General features: G+C 53.5%; 1 protein-coding gene across 1 annotated transcript in view; it reads left to right on the top strand.

The window, feature by feature from the left end:
* Positions 1-17,483, top strand: part of ZCCHC24 (zinc finger CCHC-type containing 24) — a 63,176-nt gene extending 45,693 nt beyond the window's left edge. The window contains exons 3-4 of the mRNA XM_055275571.1: positions 5,550-5,714; positions 13,337-17,483. Coding sequence (XP_055131546.1) covers positions 5,550-5,714; positions 13,337-13,450 — 279 coding nt within the window. The 3' untranslated portion in view covers positions 13,451-17,483. The remainder of the gene's footprint in view (positions 1-5,549; positions 5,715-13,336) is intronic.
* Positions 17,484-19,251: the final 1,768 nt, after the last annotated feature.

The following is a 19,251-nucleotide window of genomic DNA, read 5'->3' on the forward strand; positions in this document are numbered from 1 at the left end:
AGATCCACCTGCCTGACCAGGGCAAAGGCCCCCTCAGCAGCTTCCCTGATACTTGTTCACTCAGCCTCTGCTTGCATACCCCCAGTAAAAGGCAGCTCACCACCTTCCAGCCAACCTCAAGAGATTTCACGCAGGGATGGGAAGAAAACACTGAACCGTTCTGAAGAAGTGCCCAGAGAGTGTGAGCCTCCTCCACATCTCTTCCGCAGCCGCTGGCTTGCCTGGGGGGCCCCTCCCACTTCCCCGCCCTGCAGCGCTGCCTTCTCTGCTCCTTGGCTTGGCTCCTCCTTCCCACCCCCACGCTGGCCACAGCTTCCCACTTCCCAGGCTGGCCTCCTGTGACGATCCCAGCCCCAGTCTGGAAGTCAGAGGATCCTTCCCTCCCCCGAACTCAGTCAGATTTACTGAGTGTGTCCTTGAGTGAGTCCCCTTGCCTCTCTGGTCCCCAAAGGGCCTGTCTGTGCTACAAGGAGTGGTTTCTGCGCTCCAGTGAGCTCTGCCCAGGCTCCTGGCAGATGTGATCCCCCCGAGGGGTACGTGGCAGGGGCCTGGGTCAGGAGAGCCTGGTCAGGCCTGGCATCCTTCCCAGCCGGGCGGGTGGTGGCCCCTGCAGTGCTGTCAGCAGTTACCGTCTGTTTCATGCTGAAGTTTATGAGAAGAGGCCGTGCCTTTCTGGGAGGAGGCAGGGGGTGTGTGTGGTGAGTAGAGAAGCCTTTGTTCTGTTAGAAATTCCTTCTCCCCTTGGCCCTGCCCTCATTTGTAAGCATAAACAATGTCGGGACTGAACCCTTCCAGGAAGTGGCTCCTTGCTGCTGAGAGCTGCCTACAGTCCTGTCTTCTCCTCCATCCACTGCCTTTACCCCTGCCCTGTAGGCCACCTCTACCGAGGTCACCGCCAAGGCCTGACACTGGACTAGACTGAGGGGAGGCCCTAGGAATTTTCTTATAAAATTCCTGCTAGGGGGTCTCTCCCCACCAACACAAGCCTCCATCATGGTGGGGACAATTTTGGGGGTGGCAGACAGAAGAGGTGAGTCAAGTGTGGCCTTGTGGAAGAGCCTGCTGGGCCTAGCCTGCTGCCCTTCATGCACTGGAAGCACTTTGGCAAGTCCCACCCCTTCCCTGTGCCTCAGTTTCACCATCTGTTAATAGGTTGATAATGTCCCCTGCCCCACAGGATTCTAGGAGAGTTGGCTGGGGGCCTGACGGGCTGTGGAGTCCTAAGCATAAAGCCCAGCACACAGGCGGTGCCACACAAATGCCAGTTCTCTTTCCTCTTTCCTCAACCTCTGCCAGCAGTGTCCCCAGAGCTTCTGCAGCGTGGTCCTTCCATGAGAATTCTAGAAAGCGAAGATGCCTAGTGCTATTTCTTCTTTTGCTTGCCAGTCCATTCCTACCCAGGGATAGAGAGCTACCCAGATGTCCCTCCCAGGTTTCCCTCCCATCTCTGGAACCATCCTCCTGGGACTAATGCCTGTGGACCTCAGCCCTAGCCTCTGCAATACCTCAGACACCTCCGCTCCCTCTCCTAGTGCAGGCAAGGAAGAAGAGAATCACCCTGAAATAGCTAATGGTGACCTAGCACTTGCAGTGTGCCAACCACTGAGCTGAGACCTTTACACGCATGAATGTGTCAAATCCCAACAGCCCCAGGAGGCAGGTCCTTTATCATCATCCTGGTTTCCAGATGAGGAAACCAAGGCACAGAGAGTTTGAATAACTTGGCGAGGAACCCCCTGGATAGTCACAGGCAGAGCCAGATGTCACTGCAGGCATCTGGCCCTGGAGACCACAATTCGAGCCACATCCCATGCAATGGTGTGTTGGAGCTGGGCCCTCCCAGTGCCTGGCCTGACAGCAGCCATGGGAATGGTGCGCTGAGGACGTCTGGTCCTGCAGGAGGCTGGGGCCCCATCCCTTGCCTGCCAAGCAGCCCACACGCCCTGACGGACGGCTCCAGACGGCTGCTTTTCTAATTACATGGTGCGTCCGTGCTTCCTGGCTCACCCCTCGCTCTTCTCTTTCATCTTCCTGTTCCCTTCGGTTCTCACTCAGTGTCTCCTTTATCTGTGTGGGTTTCCTTCCCGTTCATTTCTGAAGCAGGGCTCTGGGAACAAATTCCCAGAGTCCACCTCCAGTCTGGCCCCAGTCCCCACGTTTCACTCTGCCCAGTGTCCTGGAATGACTTGACCCCTCTTTCTGGTATCTTGACCCCTGTCCTTTGCCCCAACTGTGTGAGGCCAGGCACCAGGTCCTGTGAGCTCTCTGAGCTCAGAGGCCTGCAGAACCAGATCCAGAGTGGGCCTGGCTGGTGAGAGTCCCCAAGTTCCCACCTTCAATCAAGGAGTCTCAGACCTCAGCATCAGGGAGGCACCCATGCCTGCCCCCTCATCCCCTCTGAAGACGTAGATGCTTCTGGGGAGACATGTGGGAGTGAGTTCATCCAGTGCTTTATTTCAGATAATGGAAGATGAGGGGTTGTGATAGAGGGGGTGGCTTAGAAGTCACAGGTTCCAGACCCCAGGTGAAGGAGAAGGTAGCACCAGAAACAGTCAGAGGGACACGCACTAACTTGAGATCAACAGAGCTCAGTGTGCCTTCAGAGGCACATGTTGACCCCTCTATTACAAAGTGACTGGCCCCCAGGCCCTAGCTGCCCACTGAGCACTCCCCTGGGTGTGGCTGACCCCTCTCTCAGATCTGACCAGTGCTGAGGGCAGCCCTACCCTGGAGCTCAGGCTGAACCTTCTCCCAAGAATGTTACAGCTGCCAGGAAGGCCACTGAGGATCCAAAGACATTAGGCAGTGGGCCCAGGAGATCAGGGTGGTGTTGGTGTCACTTTCTAACTTTAGATTTGCGCACTCAGCACATGTGTCCCCTCTTAGTGTTTTGCCTGAAATTCTAGCAGGCTATCACCAAGTGGTAGTAATGGCGCCTGGGACAAAGAGGCATGATTACTAAAGGAAGAAACTATGTACCAATTTTATATACCACTTTTTGTTCTACATTAATAAATAATAATGGCACTAATATTCCTGTTTTGTCTTCTGTGTGCCAGGCACAGTTCTAAATGTTTTGCATTTAATCCTCAGCTCATTTAATCCTCAGAACAGTCTTATATGGTAGTTACTATCCTTATCCTTGTGAGGTAACTTGCCCAAGAGCTAGGATCTGGATCCAGAGTGTGTGCCCTTAACCATTACGCACCACTTCATAAATGGGCAGTTCCCCAAGGAAAGTCACTATGGCAACAACATCTCATAGCCCAGCACTTCTTTAACATAATGGCATATGAATTCCCTGGGGCTCTTGTTAAAATGCAGTTCTGATTCTGCAGATCCAAGGTGGGGCTCGAGACTCTACATTTCTAACAAGCTGGTGGTGCTGTCGCTGTTGGTCCGGGGACCACACTTTGAATAGCCACTGTGGAGAGCCTGCATTTAAGCCTCTCCAACTCAAAGCCTGCGAGGGCCTAGTAGAGAACGTAAATTCAGCTCTAGCTGGTGGGAGCAGAAGTGATGTGGAGGAAGCACGTGCATGCAAGCTGATGGGGCAGCCACTCCTTAACCTCAGCCAGCAAGGATTCTAGACCAGTGTGGTCGTATTTCTGTGTGAAATCTCCCATTTGCAAATATTAGGGTAACTCATTCAACTTTTAAAAACACTTGCAGCTTGCACGTGAATGTTCATAATAGCACTATTCATAATAGTCAAATATTAGAAACAGCCCCAGTGTCTATCATCTGATAAATGGGCTAATAAAACATGGCATATCCATACAGTGGAATATTATTTGGCAACAAAAAGGATTGAAGTACTGACATATGCTATAGCATGAATAAACCTTGAAAACATGACACTAAGTGAAGCCAGACACAAAAGGACAAATGTTGTATGTTTCTACTTATATTAAATACCTAGAATGGCGAAATCCAGACAGACAGAAAGTACATTAGTGGCTGCCTAGGGCTGTGTGGGGTAAGGAAGTGGAAGTAGGATGGGGAAGGACTATTACTGGATATAGGGCTACTTTTGGGTGGGCAATAAAAATATTCTAGAATTAGATTGTGGTGATGACTGTATACTCTGTGAATATACTTAAAACCAATTGATTTGTCCACTTTAAATGGGTAAACTGTAAGATACATGAATTATATCAGCAAAGCTGTTAAAAAAACACTGTGTGGGAGACAGCAAGTTTCTTTCATGTATAAAATGCAGTTACAAATCAACAAGAAAAATATTAGGCTACTCCTATGTGAAAAAAGAATCACAAAAAGTATGAACAAATAGTTCACAAAGGAAACACAAGTAATTTTTAAATGCATGGCAAATTCACTCTTGCTCATAATAAAAGACATACAAGTCAAAGCTCCTCTGAGAAGACTTTCTACCTTTTAGATTGGTGATAATGAAAACTCTGTTGATGCTGATATGGAATATTAAGTTGGGATACCTGCAGTATGTGGGGAGGGGCAGTGGCAATTTGCTCTTTAAAAATTAGTGGTGCTCATACCCATTGACCCAACAATTTCACTTCTATATTCACAAATACACTTACACATGTGCAAAATGATACATATATGAAGTTATTCATTATAGCATTGTTTGTAATAATGGAAGAACAGAAATAAGCTAGGTGTTCTAAAATAGTAACTGGTCAATGCACTATGGAGCTTGCGTGGACTCATACTGTGTGCAGCTGTTAAACAGAATGCAGTATCTCTATTTGCAGTGATGCAGGAAAAACGCTAAGATATATTATTCAGTAAAAAAACGGTAGCCAGGCACAGCTGTATGCACCTACGTAGCCCCAGCTACTCAGGTGACTGCGGCAGGAGGATCCCTTGAGCCCAGGAGTTTGAGTCCAGCCTGCCAATATATCGAGACCCTGTCTCGAAAAAATAAAATAAGATAAATTTTTAGAATGGAAGATGCAGAACCAGGAAGATGCAGAACCAGATGGGTAATCTGTTTCCATTTTCATGAGGGAAAAGAATGTATGTACAAATGTGCATGTCATATGCATCTGTAAATGCAGGGCCCGCCTTTGGAGTGGTGTGAGGGAATTTAGATTGTCTCCTAGTAGGAGAGCTGACTGGGTGCAGGGAGGAGGAAGACTCATTGGCACTGCCACCAGTTTCCGTACTTGTATTGCCTCTTCAATGACCCTTTAAAGCACACTGCTGGGTAGGCCAAAGAGTGCCTGTGTGCAGGCCCATGAGACCAGCTGCCCTTGATGACGTGTGAGTTAAGGAAGTAATTTCCAGCCACCATTGAGTACTTTACTCCTTAAATCCAGAAGAGACGTGTGCCATCTGCTCTGTTTTTCACCATCTCCTCTGTTTTCTGCTCCCGATGTGCCTCCCAGCTGTGGGATTCCCGTCTGTGCTGTGGGGACGACTCTGGTATTATCTAGACTGGGAACAAAAGGTGCTGCACGCATGGACACAGGACGTGAAGACTGAGGCGGAGGCCAGGGGCACCCTGTGGGGCATCATCTTGGCCTTTGGATGCCAATCCCCTGTGTTTGCTTCCTGCCCTGTAGGCACGCCCCAAAGGCGAGGGCCTGACTCCATACCAGGGCAAAAAGCGCTGCTTCGGCGAGTACAAGTGTCCCAAGTGCAAGAGAAAATGGATGAGCGGGAACTCCTGGGCCAACATGGGGCAGGAGTGCATCAAGTGCCACATCAACGTGTACCCGCACAAGCAGGTGAGCCGGGCGGGCTGGGGCCTTCTCGGAAGGACCGTGGGAGGGCGACTTTTCCCTTACCGGGCCTCAGTTTACTCCCTCCTATGAGGGAGATCTCTCTAAGTTGACCCTTTCTTTCCTTGTCTCATCTGAAATGGGAGGGAAGGGAAGGGAAGGAGGATGATGGGGCAACTGCACCAAGATCTTGAGACCAGAGAACCCCGGGGAATTGTAAAACTAGTCAATAGGGCGTGCTGTTGTGAGACAGAGATGTGCGGACAGCAGGAAGCAGCAGAAAACTCGAATTTCCTTCCTTGATCCATCTAGTCAGCCAGTGTCAACAGGGTGGCTGTGTGCACCAGGCCCGGGCATGTGGGAGGGGTAGGGCCAGCTCCTCCTAGGAAGGTCTTACCTCAGGCAGCCGCACAGGGAAAGCCACTCAGAGAGGCTGATGCTGACTCGGGGACCTGGAGGAGGGGGGGAACGAGGGACCCAAGAGCAGCAGGGCTTTCAGATTCATTTTAAGTCAGTTACTCTGGTTGTGTGCAGAGATTGAGTGTGGAAACCAGTGGGAAAGCCAATAGCATAGCCTCATACAAGCTGGGAGGGGACTGAACTCTGGAGGTGGCTCTGGAGCTGGATGTGACACCAAGCATCACCAGATTGGTGGTGGAATGTGGGGGAAGAATAGGAGCCCAGGAGAACAGTCCCACCCCAGGCAGGCTGGAGCACCTGAATGGATAGAGGAGGTCGTTCCTGGACTGGGCAGCCTGGGCAGGACACAGGTGTTGGAAATGAAAGCAGGGGTCCTCTGATACAGGTTACATTTGAGATGTTTGCGAAAATCCAATTAGAGATGTCAAGAAGGCAGTTAGATCTGTATTTCTGAAGCTCATGTCAGAAGTCAAGATGGCCCATACATAAGTGGGTGTCATCAACCTAAACGTAGTAGGGAATGGATTTGAGTTCCTGCAGAAAGAATGTCGACAGAGTAGAGAAGGGATTCCCTAGATCAAGTGTTGCTGAATCCCAGTGTTTGATGGTCACATAGTGGAGGAAGACCCAGTAAGGAGAAGGAGAACCAGGGAGCGTGGAGTCCTAGAAGCCGGGGGTGGGGTCGGGGGAGTGCTGTTGGAGGCTTGGCTGGTAGTTGGTGCTCAAATGTCAGGTATAGACACCACAGAGGAGTGCCTTGGAAATTTGGCAATAAGGCGATGGTCCTCAAATTTTACAAAGCAAAACAAAAGCATTACTTTTACCTGGGGAACTTGAACTATAACCAAGGTTTGAGAAGCACAGAAGCCCGGCCAGTCAGACATGAGGGTGAGAGTGGAGGTGCTGATTTGTAGCTGGCCTGAAGGTCAAGGCAGTGTCCATGGAGCAGTGTCAGGGGAGGCTGGCGTGGATCTGGCTGCAGACGGAATGCCTCATTGTCCACTCTCTTGAGGAGAGTTTGATTGTCGAGAGAATCACAGCAGTGGCCGCAACCGGGAAGGAGCCCTTGGGCTGGGTGTTGTGGAGATAGTAGAGCCTGGAGACCAGTGCAGTCTGGTGAGAATGATCTAGAAGACAGCAAAAGGCTGATGATGCAGGGGCAAAACGGGGGATGCTTCACCCATCGGCACAGGAGGGAGGGAGAAGAGGGGGTAATTAGGAAGGTTCATGGGTTGGATGGTGCAAAGAAGAACCTCACGTCCAAGGCTTCTGTTTTGTCAGTAAATGGGAGACAAGCGGGCTGGGGCGGGCTTGAGGAAGGATGAGCAAGGAAGAAGCCTGCTAGAGAAAGCTGGCTGGACCACCCAGACGCATCCCAGGCCCGGGGAGGTGCACGATCCTAATGCAGTGGCAGGCGTCAGCCTAGTTCCGTGACTTGCTCCAGCACAGCTCGCCTGGCAGGTGCAGGCCAGGCCTGGTGTACGGAGGGTCCACAGGGCAGAGGTTGGCTGGGCGAGCACTCCAGAGGGCAGATGGTTGGGGGGTGGGCCTATTTGTAAAAGTATGATGAGCGTGCTTCATCGTGGGGCATCAGCAGGGAAGGGAAGCTAGAGGGGACTGGTGGAGAGGGAGGCCGGGTGGGCCTGTGGACTGGGTGGAGTCTGGGAGCCAGTGGAATGGAAGGAGAGAACGAGGGGGCAGAGATGGGTGGTTTCTGAAGAAGCCCAAGTCTAGGGTGTGGCTGAGGGGTGGTGGGAGGGAAAGGTCACTGTCGATGAGGTAGTGGGGGATGGAGGAGCCAGGGGTGGGGTGGGCCTTCCATGTGTGCTGAGTCACCACAAAGGACAAGCAGACAGAGGAGACAGGAGGGGAGAGGGCTCCGGGAGCTACTGGGGGAAGGCTCCCCTGAGGGAGAGATGTGAGACAGAGCTCTGATGGGGTAGAAGGTCAGTAGACCGGGGGCCTGGAGGATAGCTTGGAGCCTGGAAGGGCAGATAAGTGGCCTGGGAGGGAGCAGGGGAGGAGGGAAGGCAGATAATGGTGGCTGGCTGGGGGCAGGAGTCAGGAACAGCCCAGTTTCTGCAGGGCCTCAGATGTATGGGGGCTGCTGGGGTCTGTGCTGACAGTCCTGGGGGCTGAGTCCTTACAACCCCCTCTGTGACTTAAGCAGAGAGACAGGGCCCAGCCTGTGCACCCAAGCCCCACAGGAATCCAGTCTCTGCAGTGGCTCCAGCCCTCAGCCCCTGCCCCGATATTGCCCCAGCATCTGGCTGGGCAGGGCTCCTCACCATGCCCCTTCCACAATGCCAGGCCCATTCCTGGCTTGTGTCACCATCCCCAAGCTGGCAACGGCCCCACCTGCCTCGCCGTCTCCATCCTGCCCAGCTCAGTCCCAGCACAGCTCCCTGACCACCTGTCCCCCATCTCCACATTCAGGATCAGCTCTCCCAGGACCCAATCTAAAGGATCCCTCAAGAGTGTGTGGCTGGGCCCTTCCCCTCTTCCAGTCGTTAGGCCACTGTTGAGCACCTACTGTGTGCACTGGGGACACTGAGGCCCCAAAAGGAGACAGGACTTGAGTAGTCAAGTGACCAGTGACCAGTCAGCTGGTGTCAAGGGGCCCTAGAACTCAGGTCTCCCACTGCCCAGGGCTCTATCTCCTCTCCAGAGCTCCCAAACTGGGAGGGGGTGTGAGGGTGGTGCCTCTCTATCCCCCAGCTGTCGGGAGCCTTTGAAGAGCCCAGCGGCGGTGCTCCCCATGGCGCCCCGCGGTGGAGGGGGCTGGTTTATTTCTCCTGCCCCACAGAGCCCTGACCTGTGTGGCCTCCGTCTCTGGAGAACCCCCCACTTCCCCACTCTCCTGGCCACCACATCTGCTTCCTGTCGGCCTCCAGCTGCAGCTCCCCCTACCGGCTCCAGTCCCCTCAAGAAGACCTTGCCTTGCTGCAGGGAGTAGGGGAGGCCCTCCACCACGGTCAGCCCCAGCTGCAGAGTGTTTTCCGTCGGCAGAAGGGAGTGTCTGGACAGCTTCTCCAGGCTCCTCGCCCAGTGGCAGGCCAAACGGGGCTGAGCAGTCGAACCAGGGCCCGGGCCCACAGAGGGAACCCCCACCATGGGGTCATGGCCAAGGAAGGGGCGCAGCTCAGATGAGCCCAGGAGGGTGCTGGCAAGGATGTTTCGAGATCATTTCACTCGGGACTTCGCTGTTTCCGCTGCCCCCATGCTGCCCCTAACCTTATATAACACATGATACCAATACTGGTCAACATTTTGAGTGCTCTCTATGTGCCAGGCACTGTTCTAATCCCTTTGCATAGACTAATTTACTCTTCACAGCAACCCTATCATGTAGAGTTAGCCTACAGACTTAGCCCCCATTTTATGGAGAAGAAAATTGAGTCCCAGAGAAGTTAAGTGATTTGCTAAAGGTCACACAGCGATCACTAAGTCTTCCGGAGCTTTTTATGGTTATAAAATACTTTAAGACAATCATCTCAGCTGGGCACAGTGGCTCATACCTGTAGTCCCAGCACTTTGGGAGGCCAAGGTGGGAGGATTGCTTGAGCCCAGGAGTTCAAGACAAGCCTGGTCAATACAGTGAGACCTCGTCTGTATATAAAAAAAAAAAATATTTTAAACAATTAGCCAGGTATTGTGGTGCATGCCTGTGGTCCCAGCTACTTGGAAGGCTAAGGTGGGAGGATTAACTGCACTCCAGCCTATGTGACAGTGGCCCTGTCTCTAAAAAAGACAGTCAGCCAGGCGCAGTGGCTCACGCCTGTAATCTCAACACTTTGGGAGGCCAAAGTGGGTGGATCACTTGAGGTCAGGAGTTCAAGACCAGCCTGGCCAACACAGCGAAACCCCGTCTCTACTAAAAATACAAAAATTAGCTGGGTGGTGGTGTGTGCACCTGTAATCCCAGCTACTTGGGAGGCTGAGCCAGGAGAATCACCTGAACCCAGGAGACAGAGGTTGCTCTGAGCTGAGATAGCATCACTGCACTCCAGCCTAGGCAACAGAATGAGACTCTGTCTAAAAAAATAAAATTAAATAAAAAATAAAAATAAGACAGTCATCTTATTTACTTCTCTATCACACAGACACAGACACAGACACACACACACACACACACACGCACACACAAACTAGGAAAAAGGCAGTGAATGTTATTAACCTCCCACCCAGATCCCAAAAGGGCAAGTTGAGGTTGTAGAAGAGAAAGATCCTTCCCAACAGCCCTTAGCTGATAGGTGGCAGAGCTGGCATGCAAAGCTCTGTCTATCTGACTTTGGTGATACCATGTCATATGGAGACATTGCAGAAGACAGCAGACACAGAGTTCTGCAGAACAGTCTTCAAAACAAGCCGGCAATGACCCCTTCAGTCTCCATGGAGGTTCTGCCCTCAGTCCTGGGCCTGCCAAACCTCTGTCAGCCCCAGAGATGAAGACTCAGAAGGCAGATGCCAGTCAGGGTGGGTGCAGCTGGCAGGTGCCAGTGAATTCCCAGGGCAGAGCGCTGTGCCTGTGAAGACAGGTTCCCCTCCACCAAACACAGGAGGGTGCTGCCCTGGGGACAGAAAGCCAGGGACTCAGACAGGCTGGGAGGGAGTGCTGCAGTCTGGGGTGGGCACTGGTCATAAGCTGGCCGTGAGCCCCAATACAGTGTAGCCAGTGGGGCCAGCTGCAGGCAGTAGGCAGTATGTCCCTTCAGTGCAGGGCTTGGAAACAGCATGGGTGGCTGGAAGGCCACATACGTACTACCTCCTCACTGTGGGCCCCAGGGATGTCCCTAATGTCTTGCAGCCTCAGTTGCCTCATCTGTGGAAACTCCCTTCCCCATACATCTGTGACGTGTTTCTTCCCTGTGCCACTCACAGGGAGGTGGTGACATTAGGTGGCCTGACTTAGGTGGCAGTACTTTGCCACATAACGTGTAAGCCATGGGGAGTGAGGATTGTGTGGGGCCTGCTGAGTCTGGCCTTTCTGGCCTGTCCTGGAAGACTGGGTCCAGGAAGAGGCCCTGGCCAGTCAAGGGGGTGGGGGCTGCAAACCAGCTTTGTTTTGGTGTGCTGGAGGGGACATTTCACGACTATACTTATCGGACCATCCTTTGGGAGCCAAGCAGAGTCTGTGTGGCTGGGATCTCCAGGATGAGGTGACAGGGACCCAGATTCTAACTCAAGGTGGGAAGCCTTCTTACAATGCAGGCAGTAAACTGAGCGATGGGCTCTGCCAGCAGGCAGCTCTCCAGCCCTGAGGGCACCCAAGCCCCAAATGGAGGAGCTGTTGGAGGCCTCCCTGGGACGTCCAGGAGAGCAGGGAATGTGCCCTTCCTAGGTCCTTTCACCTTGGGATCTTGGCTTAATTTTGATAGCCCTCCACCAGCTGGTGTCCCCCTCCCACTGATAAGACAAACCACAGACAGCTTCTGCATGCCGGGCTCTTTGTATTCATTATCTCCATTGAGCTGTCTGGTAAGAACAAGCCCATGAGAAAGCTGTTATCAGAATCCCTGTTCACTGATGGGAGCATGGAGACCAGAGGGGGCAGGTGGCCTGCCCAAGGTCACACAGCTCTTAGGTAGAAGAGCCGGCATTCGAGCCCAGGTCTGACAAGAAATCAAACTCCTCTTTCCCTGGCCAGGACGAAAGCTGGACAGGGAAGCCAGTCACCTGAAAGCCTCTTGTGATGTGGTTGACGTGCCCGTCTTTCCCTCCAGGCCTTGGCTTTGTGACTTTAAGCCTGGGAGCACAGGGATGGGTTTTATGACCCCTGGGCCAGGGGCAGAAGGGTGGTCCCTGGATCAGAACCCTCCCACCACAGTCTCCCCACCTGCCTTCTAGAACCTTCTGACTCTTCCATTCCCAGACCACTCTGAGTGTCCTCTTGGGGCCAAGACTGTGGATTGGGTGGAGAAGCCAGTATACTACTTTTGAGCCATTCACAGCCTGGCCGGGGGACAAAGCACACCCTCTGGTGCCCTCCCCTGTCATCCCGGGTCATGGTCTGCAGTCCAGGTTCTCCTGCCCCCTCTCCTGGGCATGTGGCCCCCAGCTGGCCCTGACCAGCTTCCTGTGAGCCCCCCATGTCCATGCAGGGGACCCTTCTGCAGGCAGGGGCTCCAGCTGGAGAGAAGGCAGCATTCCCGTGAGCTGGCCAAGAAAGCATCCACTCGGGAGCTGTTCCTCATAGCCTCCATAAATTCTCCAGGGAAACAAGTCTTCGCCAGCTTTGGAGAGTCAGGAGGGGAGGAAAAGAGCGAGCAGGGAATCTCCCTCTCTAATAGAAATGTGCTCGTCTGTGCCTTCCGCTGTCCAGTTCACACACTCCCAGGCATCTCTCTGGATCCTCCCAGTCCCCTGCAAACCAGGCACTGTGAATGGCCCACTTCACAGATATGGAAATGGAGGCTCCCTGCGATCACCCAGTGAGTGGGTGGCAGGATAGGCCCGGCAAGTCACCTCCCTTCTCTGGGCCTCAGGTTCCTTGTTAGAAAACTGAGGTTTCATTCATGCAGCCTCAACAAATAGGGCACTGGGCTGGCCCTGAGATGTGAGGGTCAATCAACACCCATGGAGCTCGCTCACCGCAAGCCCGAAGCACTGCGACTGTGTCCGGGTTAGGCTTCCCTTGAGTTCTGAGGCCACACAAGCAGAGGTGCGAGTGGAGAGTGGCCAGGGAAGAGGCGCCAGATGCCGGGGTCGGGAGATGTGGGTCCAGGCCTCTGTTGCTGTGGGCCTGGGTTTCCTCATCTGACAGGCTGCACCTGTGTCCTGCCTCTAACCTGGACTCACGTGAGCTTCAGGTGCTGGCTCCTCAGGCAGCACTCAGGGCAGAGGAGAGCAGTGCACATGGCCAGGGTGCCGGGTACAAGGCCCCTCCACAGCCCTGGCCCAGCCCAGGGCCCCACCTGTGTGTCCCAGGACTCAGACGCCTGCATGTGGGCTCAGCAGGAGGGCCCCAGCACCGTGGCTGAAACAACCTGTGACCACAGGTGCCCTCTCCCCACCCCTCATCGGGTGTGTGTCTCTCCCTCTCTGTGTCTGTCAGTCTCTGTCTCTGTAGAGGTGTGCCTCCCTGTCTGTCTGGTCCCCTCCCTGTGTACTTGTCTCACCTGTCTCTGTGTGTCTCTCCCTGTCTGTCTCTGTGTTTCTGTCTTTCTCTCCCCTCACTCCCCTGGGCCCCTTCCTCCTTCTCTCTGCAGAGACCCCTGGAGAAGCCCGATGGCCTGGACGTGTCCGACCAGAGCAAGGAGCACCCGCAGCACCTCTGCGAGAAGTGCAAGGTCCTGGGTTACTATTGCCGTCGCGTGCAGTGACCGGCTGCCCGCCCGCACCCAGAGCCGCCCCCCACCAGCCCGAGGAGACGCTGCTTCCCTGTGCTACTCCGAGGGGCTGCTTGTCGCCCTGTGCATGGGGTGCCCTCGCAGGCCTGCGGGGCTGGGCCGGGGGCTCTTAGCGTCCTTGCCTTGTGTGTGTTGACAGTGTTACTGACATTGCTGCCCCCCACAGGCCAGGGAAAGCAGGGAGTCTGGGGCTCTTTGCAGGTGGGCCTGGGGTCTCAGTGGAGGGGACAAAGGCAAGCAAAAGCCCATGTCCAGGAGCCCTGGGTGTCCCCACAGGCTCTCCTCGGAAAGCCTCTTTGGGGTGAGCAGCCTTGTATTGGCCACAGGTGCACTAAATTTACTGTGAATCCCAAACCTCCCCCAGACCAGCCAGGCCGCCTGCCCCCACCCAGAACCTTCCGGTTTGCCATGTATGGAAAGCCACTCTCAGAAATCCCTGTTTCTTTCCTGAGTCAGCAATTGTGGCAAGGGGACGTGTGTTCTAGCAGCTGCTGCAGAGTGGACCTCTCTGTCCCTTGCCCACCTTATGCCCCAAATCCTGACCCCCTCTGACATCACTGGCATTGCACCTGGATGTGCCCCCTCCCCACCTTATGGACCCAGATATGAGGGGTTAGGCGCAGGGGAGGCACGGAACGCTGGACAGATGTGTTCTGGGGAACGTGGGGCAGCCCCTCACACGACCCCCACCAGACTGCCTTAGGTTTTGTCAGCCCCACTCCCTTTCCTTCCCCTCCGCCTCCCACCCACGCTGGGGGTTCACATCAAGATAGTTGGGCCCAGTGTGGAAGCCCAGCGTGTCTGTTCTAGCAGAAAAGACACAAGCCTGGCGTTCGGGAGAACTCGGCTCAAGTCTTTGCCCTGCTGCCGACGCATTGTGTCACCTTGGGCAAGGACTTCGCATCTCCGGGCCTCAGTTTCCCCTTTAGTTAAATGACAGCATAACACTAGAGAGCAGAGGGTCATTTCAGCTCTGTTGTTCTGGGATTCAGGCTGGCCGGTGCTGCGTCCGGGAGCTTTACTTGGGGAGTTTCACCCTGAATGGTGGGAGAAACCTCCCAGGTGCCAGGTACCCCGCACCGTGACCCTTCACTTGGTGTCTTAGGAAGTCAAGCTGAGGGATGCTGAGTCCTCCCCTGCTGGCTCCTGCAGCCCCAGCCCTGCTTTTCATCCCTGCAAACATGGAGGAGCCCCCTCCTTCTCACCTCGGTCTCCTAGCCCCTCACATGGAGAACCCTGAGACAAGCCACAGAACCCCTCTTTTCTAAAATGGGGACAATAATTTCCTACCTCCCAAGGGAGCAGAGAGGCCTCATGGCACGTCCCTGGCCAGGGAGCCCACTGTCCTGGCTGGCGGCGGGATCATGCGCTCCTCTCTCTCCCAGATGAGAAGCCCCGTTTCCATGGTCATGACCCTTCCTTTCTCCCGGCTGTCAGAACTGGGTCTCTTGATTTTGCCCCTACATTATGCCTCTGTGGGAAAAAAAAAAAATCAGACCACGAAATGGGCCTGAAATTCAGTGTTTACCATGGCTCAAGGATGCCCATCTGGTGTCCAGTTGCCTTTTGTATTCAAACGAAAATGCTTTGTACAACTGAGGAGTTACAGTGAAGTGTTAACCAGGGGTCCAGGGAGCGAGTTGAAAAGATGGAGTGAGTGTATTTGCAGCCAGGGAGCTGTAGGGTGGATTCGAGGGGCCATACCCTCTGAGCACTTAAAAAAGGTGTATTTGCTCCAGGCAAGGCAGCAGGCTGTGGACACCCTTGCCACCACTGGGTACTGCCACTGAGGACTCCCCGAGCACGTTGTTCCCCGTCTTCTCCAAGGTGTTGAGGTGAGCTGGGGTTGGCCCCGGCCCAGGCTTCTGTCCCCAAGGAGAAGCTGCCACTGACAGTCATCCTACCGCACTGCTAAAGAGAATGTTCACAGTGGTGGGTGGCATGCCTGTGCCAACCCTTCCAGGGACCCGGCCATCGGGGACCTTGGCCCAAGGATGCCTGGGGCCTGCCAGCTGTGCTGCAAAGGTGGGAGGGCCCACACCCTAAAACTAACCCAGGCCCCAGGCCACTGGAGGCCAGGGCTTCCCTGCACGGGCTAAGGGGAGTTGGGATATCACCCCAAAGTGACCTTGCCAGTGAGCTGTTCAGGAGGTAGCCACTGCCCTGCCATCTGTGCAGAGCCAGCCATCTTGGGGGCTGGGGTTCCCGCTTGGAGGCCCACCCTCCATACTCCCCTTGACTCGGCTCTGGCTGAACTGGGGAACTCTCTGTGGTCAGCAAAGCCCCTGCCATGCAGGGCAGGTGCCATGAGAATTAAGTGCTCAGAGGGCCAGGAGCCCAGGGGACAGGAAAGTGTGTGGTTTTAGTACGTTCAAAAGGGACAATCGCTTGCAGTTGGTAGATCTAGCGATCTAGTTGGGAGGTAATGGTGTTTACCCCATATGAAGTATTCAATAGTTCTACTTGTGAATTTGTATTTATTTTGAGTTATACTTGACACAGAATTCCTTTTTTTAAAAAAAATATGTGTGTATTTTGGAAAAAAAAATTCATAGATGTTAAAATTTCTGCATGGTTACCAGTTTTTCTCACAACACTGAATTTGGTAGCTTTTCCCGAAAAAATCTTCACAGTAATTTTTTGTCTGTATATATTTGAGGGCCTTTTTTTTAAAAAAAAAAAAGAAAAAAGAAAAAGAAAAGAAAAATGTAATTGTTTGATTTTTGAGATTAAAACAAACAACAAAAAGAGAGGCATTTTCAAAACTTCAGAACTTTCAGGAGGGCAAGAGAATATCAAACAAAGATTTCTGGAAGTATTTTGCCAACCTTCTGGTTGAGCTGCAAGAAAATATTTATGGTGAGAACTTTTGTGTTTCCCACTATTGGGTTTTTGGTTGGTTTTTGTTTGTTTTTTACTATGCTTTGGTCTGTAAAAATATGCAACTGAACTACATTCAGAAGGAAATATTGTCTACATAGAATATTATATGAAGTTGGTACATAATTCTGATGAGGAAAAAAAATCTTTGCAATTCTTTAAGCCATATTGTTGTTTTTCTGTGTTGTTTTCCCTGGATGAAAATATCAGTATTAAGTAGCCAGCATATTATTCAAGTGTTTAGACTTATTAATATGTTTTTGTCCTGTATTTATACATATGTGTATTTTGGAAAGTATTGCCTTTTTTAAGGGAAGCTATAATTCGATACATAGTGAAAAAGGGAATGGTGACCCCTTTGTGCCTCTTCCACTGAGGATAACAAACAGCATTGTAATCCATTCTCCTGCACCTTCTTATTATCTTGTTATTATGGTTTTATTAATTTTGTAGAGGGGCAGGGAGTGGGCGAGGGGAAGAAGCAGCTTATTTGACTGACCAGCCCCTCTGTGGTCCACCAGCGTCTTGGCTTGGTGGGAGGGCTCTCGATCAGCAGGGCCCCAGGAGGGAAGAAGAAGTGGGGCAAAGCCTGGCCTCGCCGCTTGGGAGCTTTGCCATCTGAGCCACGCCTCCTCCAGGCCATGCTCCTTGAACTTGGAAATGTCAACCAGAGCCCTTACACCAGCCCTCCAGCATCTAATAGACTTGAATCTACTCTAAACGAATATTTAATCCAACCTCGCTACATTGTAGCTCAGTCCAACGACTAACCCTGAAATGGGGGTGTTCCAGCCTTCACCGAGATGGCCAAGCGGTCCCCTGGGGGCTGTGGCAACAGGCTTATCCTTCTCTGTTGCCAAACTTGCCGTCCGACCTCCTCCACCCCCATGCGGTGACCCCGTCTGTGTCTGTGTCTGTCCATACGTGTGAGTCCAGCTAAAAAGACAAAACAGAACCCGTGGGCCCAGCTCGGAAGGTGCGTGGAGAAGGCTCCGACGTCTCCGAAGTGCAGCCCTTGGGATGGCATTCCGTTGTGTGCCTTATTCCTGGAGAATCTGTATACGGCTCGCCTATAGAAATATAGCCTCTTCATGCTGTATTAAAAGGACTTTTAAAAGCAAAAGAAGCTCATAGGTTTCCTTGTTCACGCAAGCGTGTGGGGAGGCTGGACTCTTTCAGAGGCAGGAGATGGGGCAGGCATCAGAGAGACTTGGGACTGGCCTCAGCTCCCCTGGGTCTGGGTCATCTTGTCATTGCCCTGCCTCCATGCCATTGATTTGCCTCCTCCCAGCCTCTCTGCCCCCAACTGGACACTCTCCAGGGCGACGGCCCTCCCCAAGTTGGCCCCAGACTGGGTGAGATTGTCAGCAGATGAGGTCACACGTTTACTCAGCGGGGGGACTCCCGGGTGACCATATATAGGAGTGAATCTGCCTCGGAGACAGCAGCCCTGGGCCGCTCCCACTTGGCACACTCGGCCAAGATCAGGATTTGGGCCCAGACACAGAGCATCACACAGTGAGCAAACAGATCAGTCCAGGGGAGACGGCGCAGGGGCCCCTCTTCTGACCAAAGCCTGGGCTGTCATGAGGTGGGGCTCCTGCTGAGGGCCATGGGGAACCACAACGAAGCAAGACTGTCAGCAGCCACCTGCCTGCAAAGCCTAGCATCGGCTCTTGCTGTTCTCAACCTTGCTGCTCACCTGAGTCACCTGCGGGGCTTTAAGAACATCATGTCTTGGTCCCACCCCAGGGAGGCCAAGGAAGTGGTCCAGGGTGTCTTTGAGTTTGTAAAGCCCCCCAGCTCAGTCCATTGTGCAATCAAAGTTGAGCAGCACTGGGCTTCAGATGGTCCCTAGTGTTCCTGTGGGACCCACGGTGATGGGGAGGAGGCAGGGGGCAGAGGGTCCTGTCAAGGGGTGCCCGGTCTTCAGCTCCAGCCAACTATTGCTATCTATGAATGATGTTGCCTAGGGAGAGAGGGAGGGGCAGCAGGAGAAAAACTGGAAATCCCAGTTGTTATGTGAAATTGTCCATGTTTTAAATTTTGGCAATGAGTTAACGAGTTAACTGGATTTTTGAATAGTGTAAAGGTCAAAGCACATCCCTATGGGTCAGCCCACGCCCCCTGACTGCGGCCTCTGAGATGGAGCAGAGAAAACAAAATGCCAGTCCTTGGGGTCAGGGACCATGGATGTGAAGGGGGAAGGACAGGCAGGAACAGAGACCACCAAGGCCAGACCTCCTGTCTTATCTGGGGTACAGAGCAAATCCCAGAACAAAGCCCCTTCCTGCTGATTGGCATCTAGAGAATTCCCTGCGCGGTGCCTACCCTCAGTGTGTGGAATGGCCAGAGTCGCTGGCCTGAAAGCAGGTGGCTGCCAGTCGGGCCCAGCAGGGGAGTGGAGAGGGGACCCACCTCCGCCAGGGTGAGAGGAGAATGAAGGACCCCCTCCTCCACACCGTGCCCTCTGCTAGCCCAAGTCCTCCAGCAGCCTGGGTGGGGCTGTTGCTCTTCCTGGGCAGATCTGAGGACACAGAGCCAGTGTCTGTCTCAGGGCCCTCCTGTCCCCTTCAGCACTGCTGCCAGGCCAGCCCTGCCACCCCAGCTGTGTGGCAGTAGGTGGCTTTCTCCCTCTCCAAGCCCCAGCTCTCCCGGGAGTGTTGTGTGGATAAGACAACCCACTGAACACAAGACAAAGCACACTGCTTGCACCCGGGAGCGGCCCGGGGAGTGTGGGTTTCCTGTTCCCACTGTCTGTGGCTCAGGCAGAAGCATCCAACCAGTGATCACACTAGGGATTCCACAGGGAGCCAGGCCTCAAACCCAGGGCCCCAGGTGCTTTTGCGCACCCAGTAAGCATTGACTGGGCACCCATGCATGTTGAGGCTGGG

The sequence above is a fragment of the Symphalangus syndactylus genome, chromosome 4, assembly GCF_028878055.3.
Source record: "Symphalangus syndactylus isolate Jambi chromosome 4, NHGRI_mSymSyn1-v2.1_pri, whole genome shotgun sequence".
NCBI lineage: Eukaryota > Metazoa > Chordata > Mammalia > Primates > Hylobatidae > Symphalangus > Symphalangus syndactylus.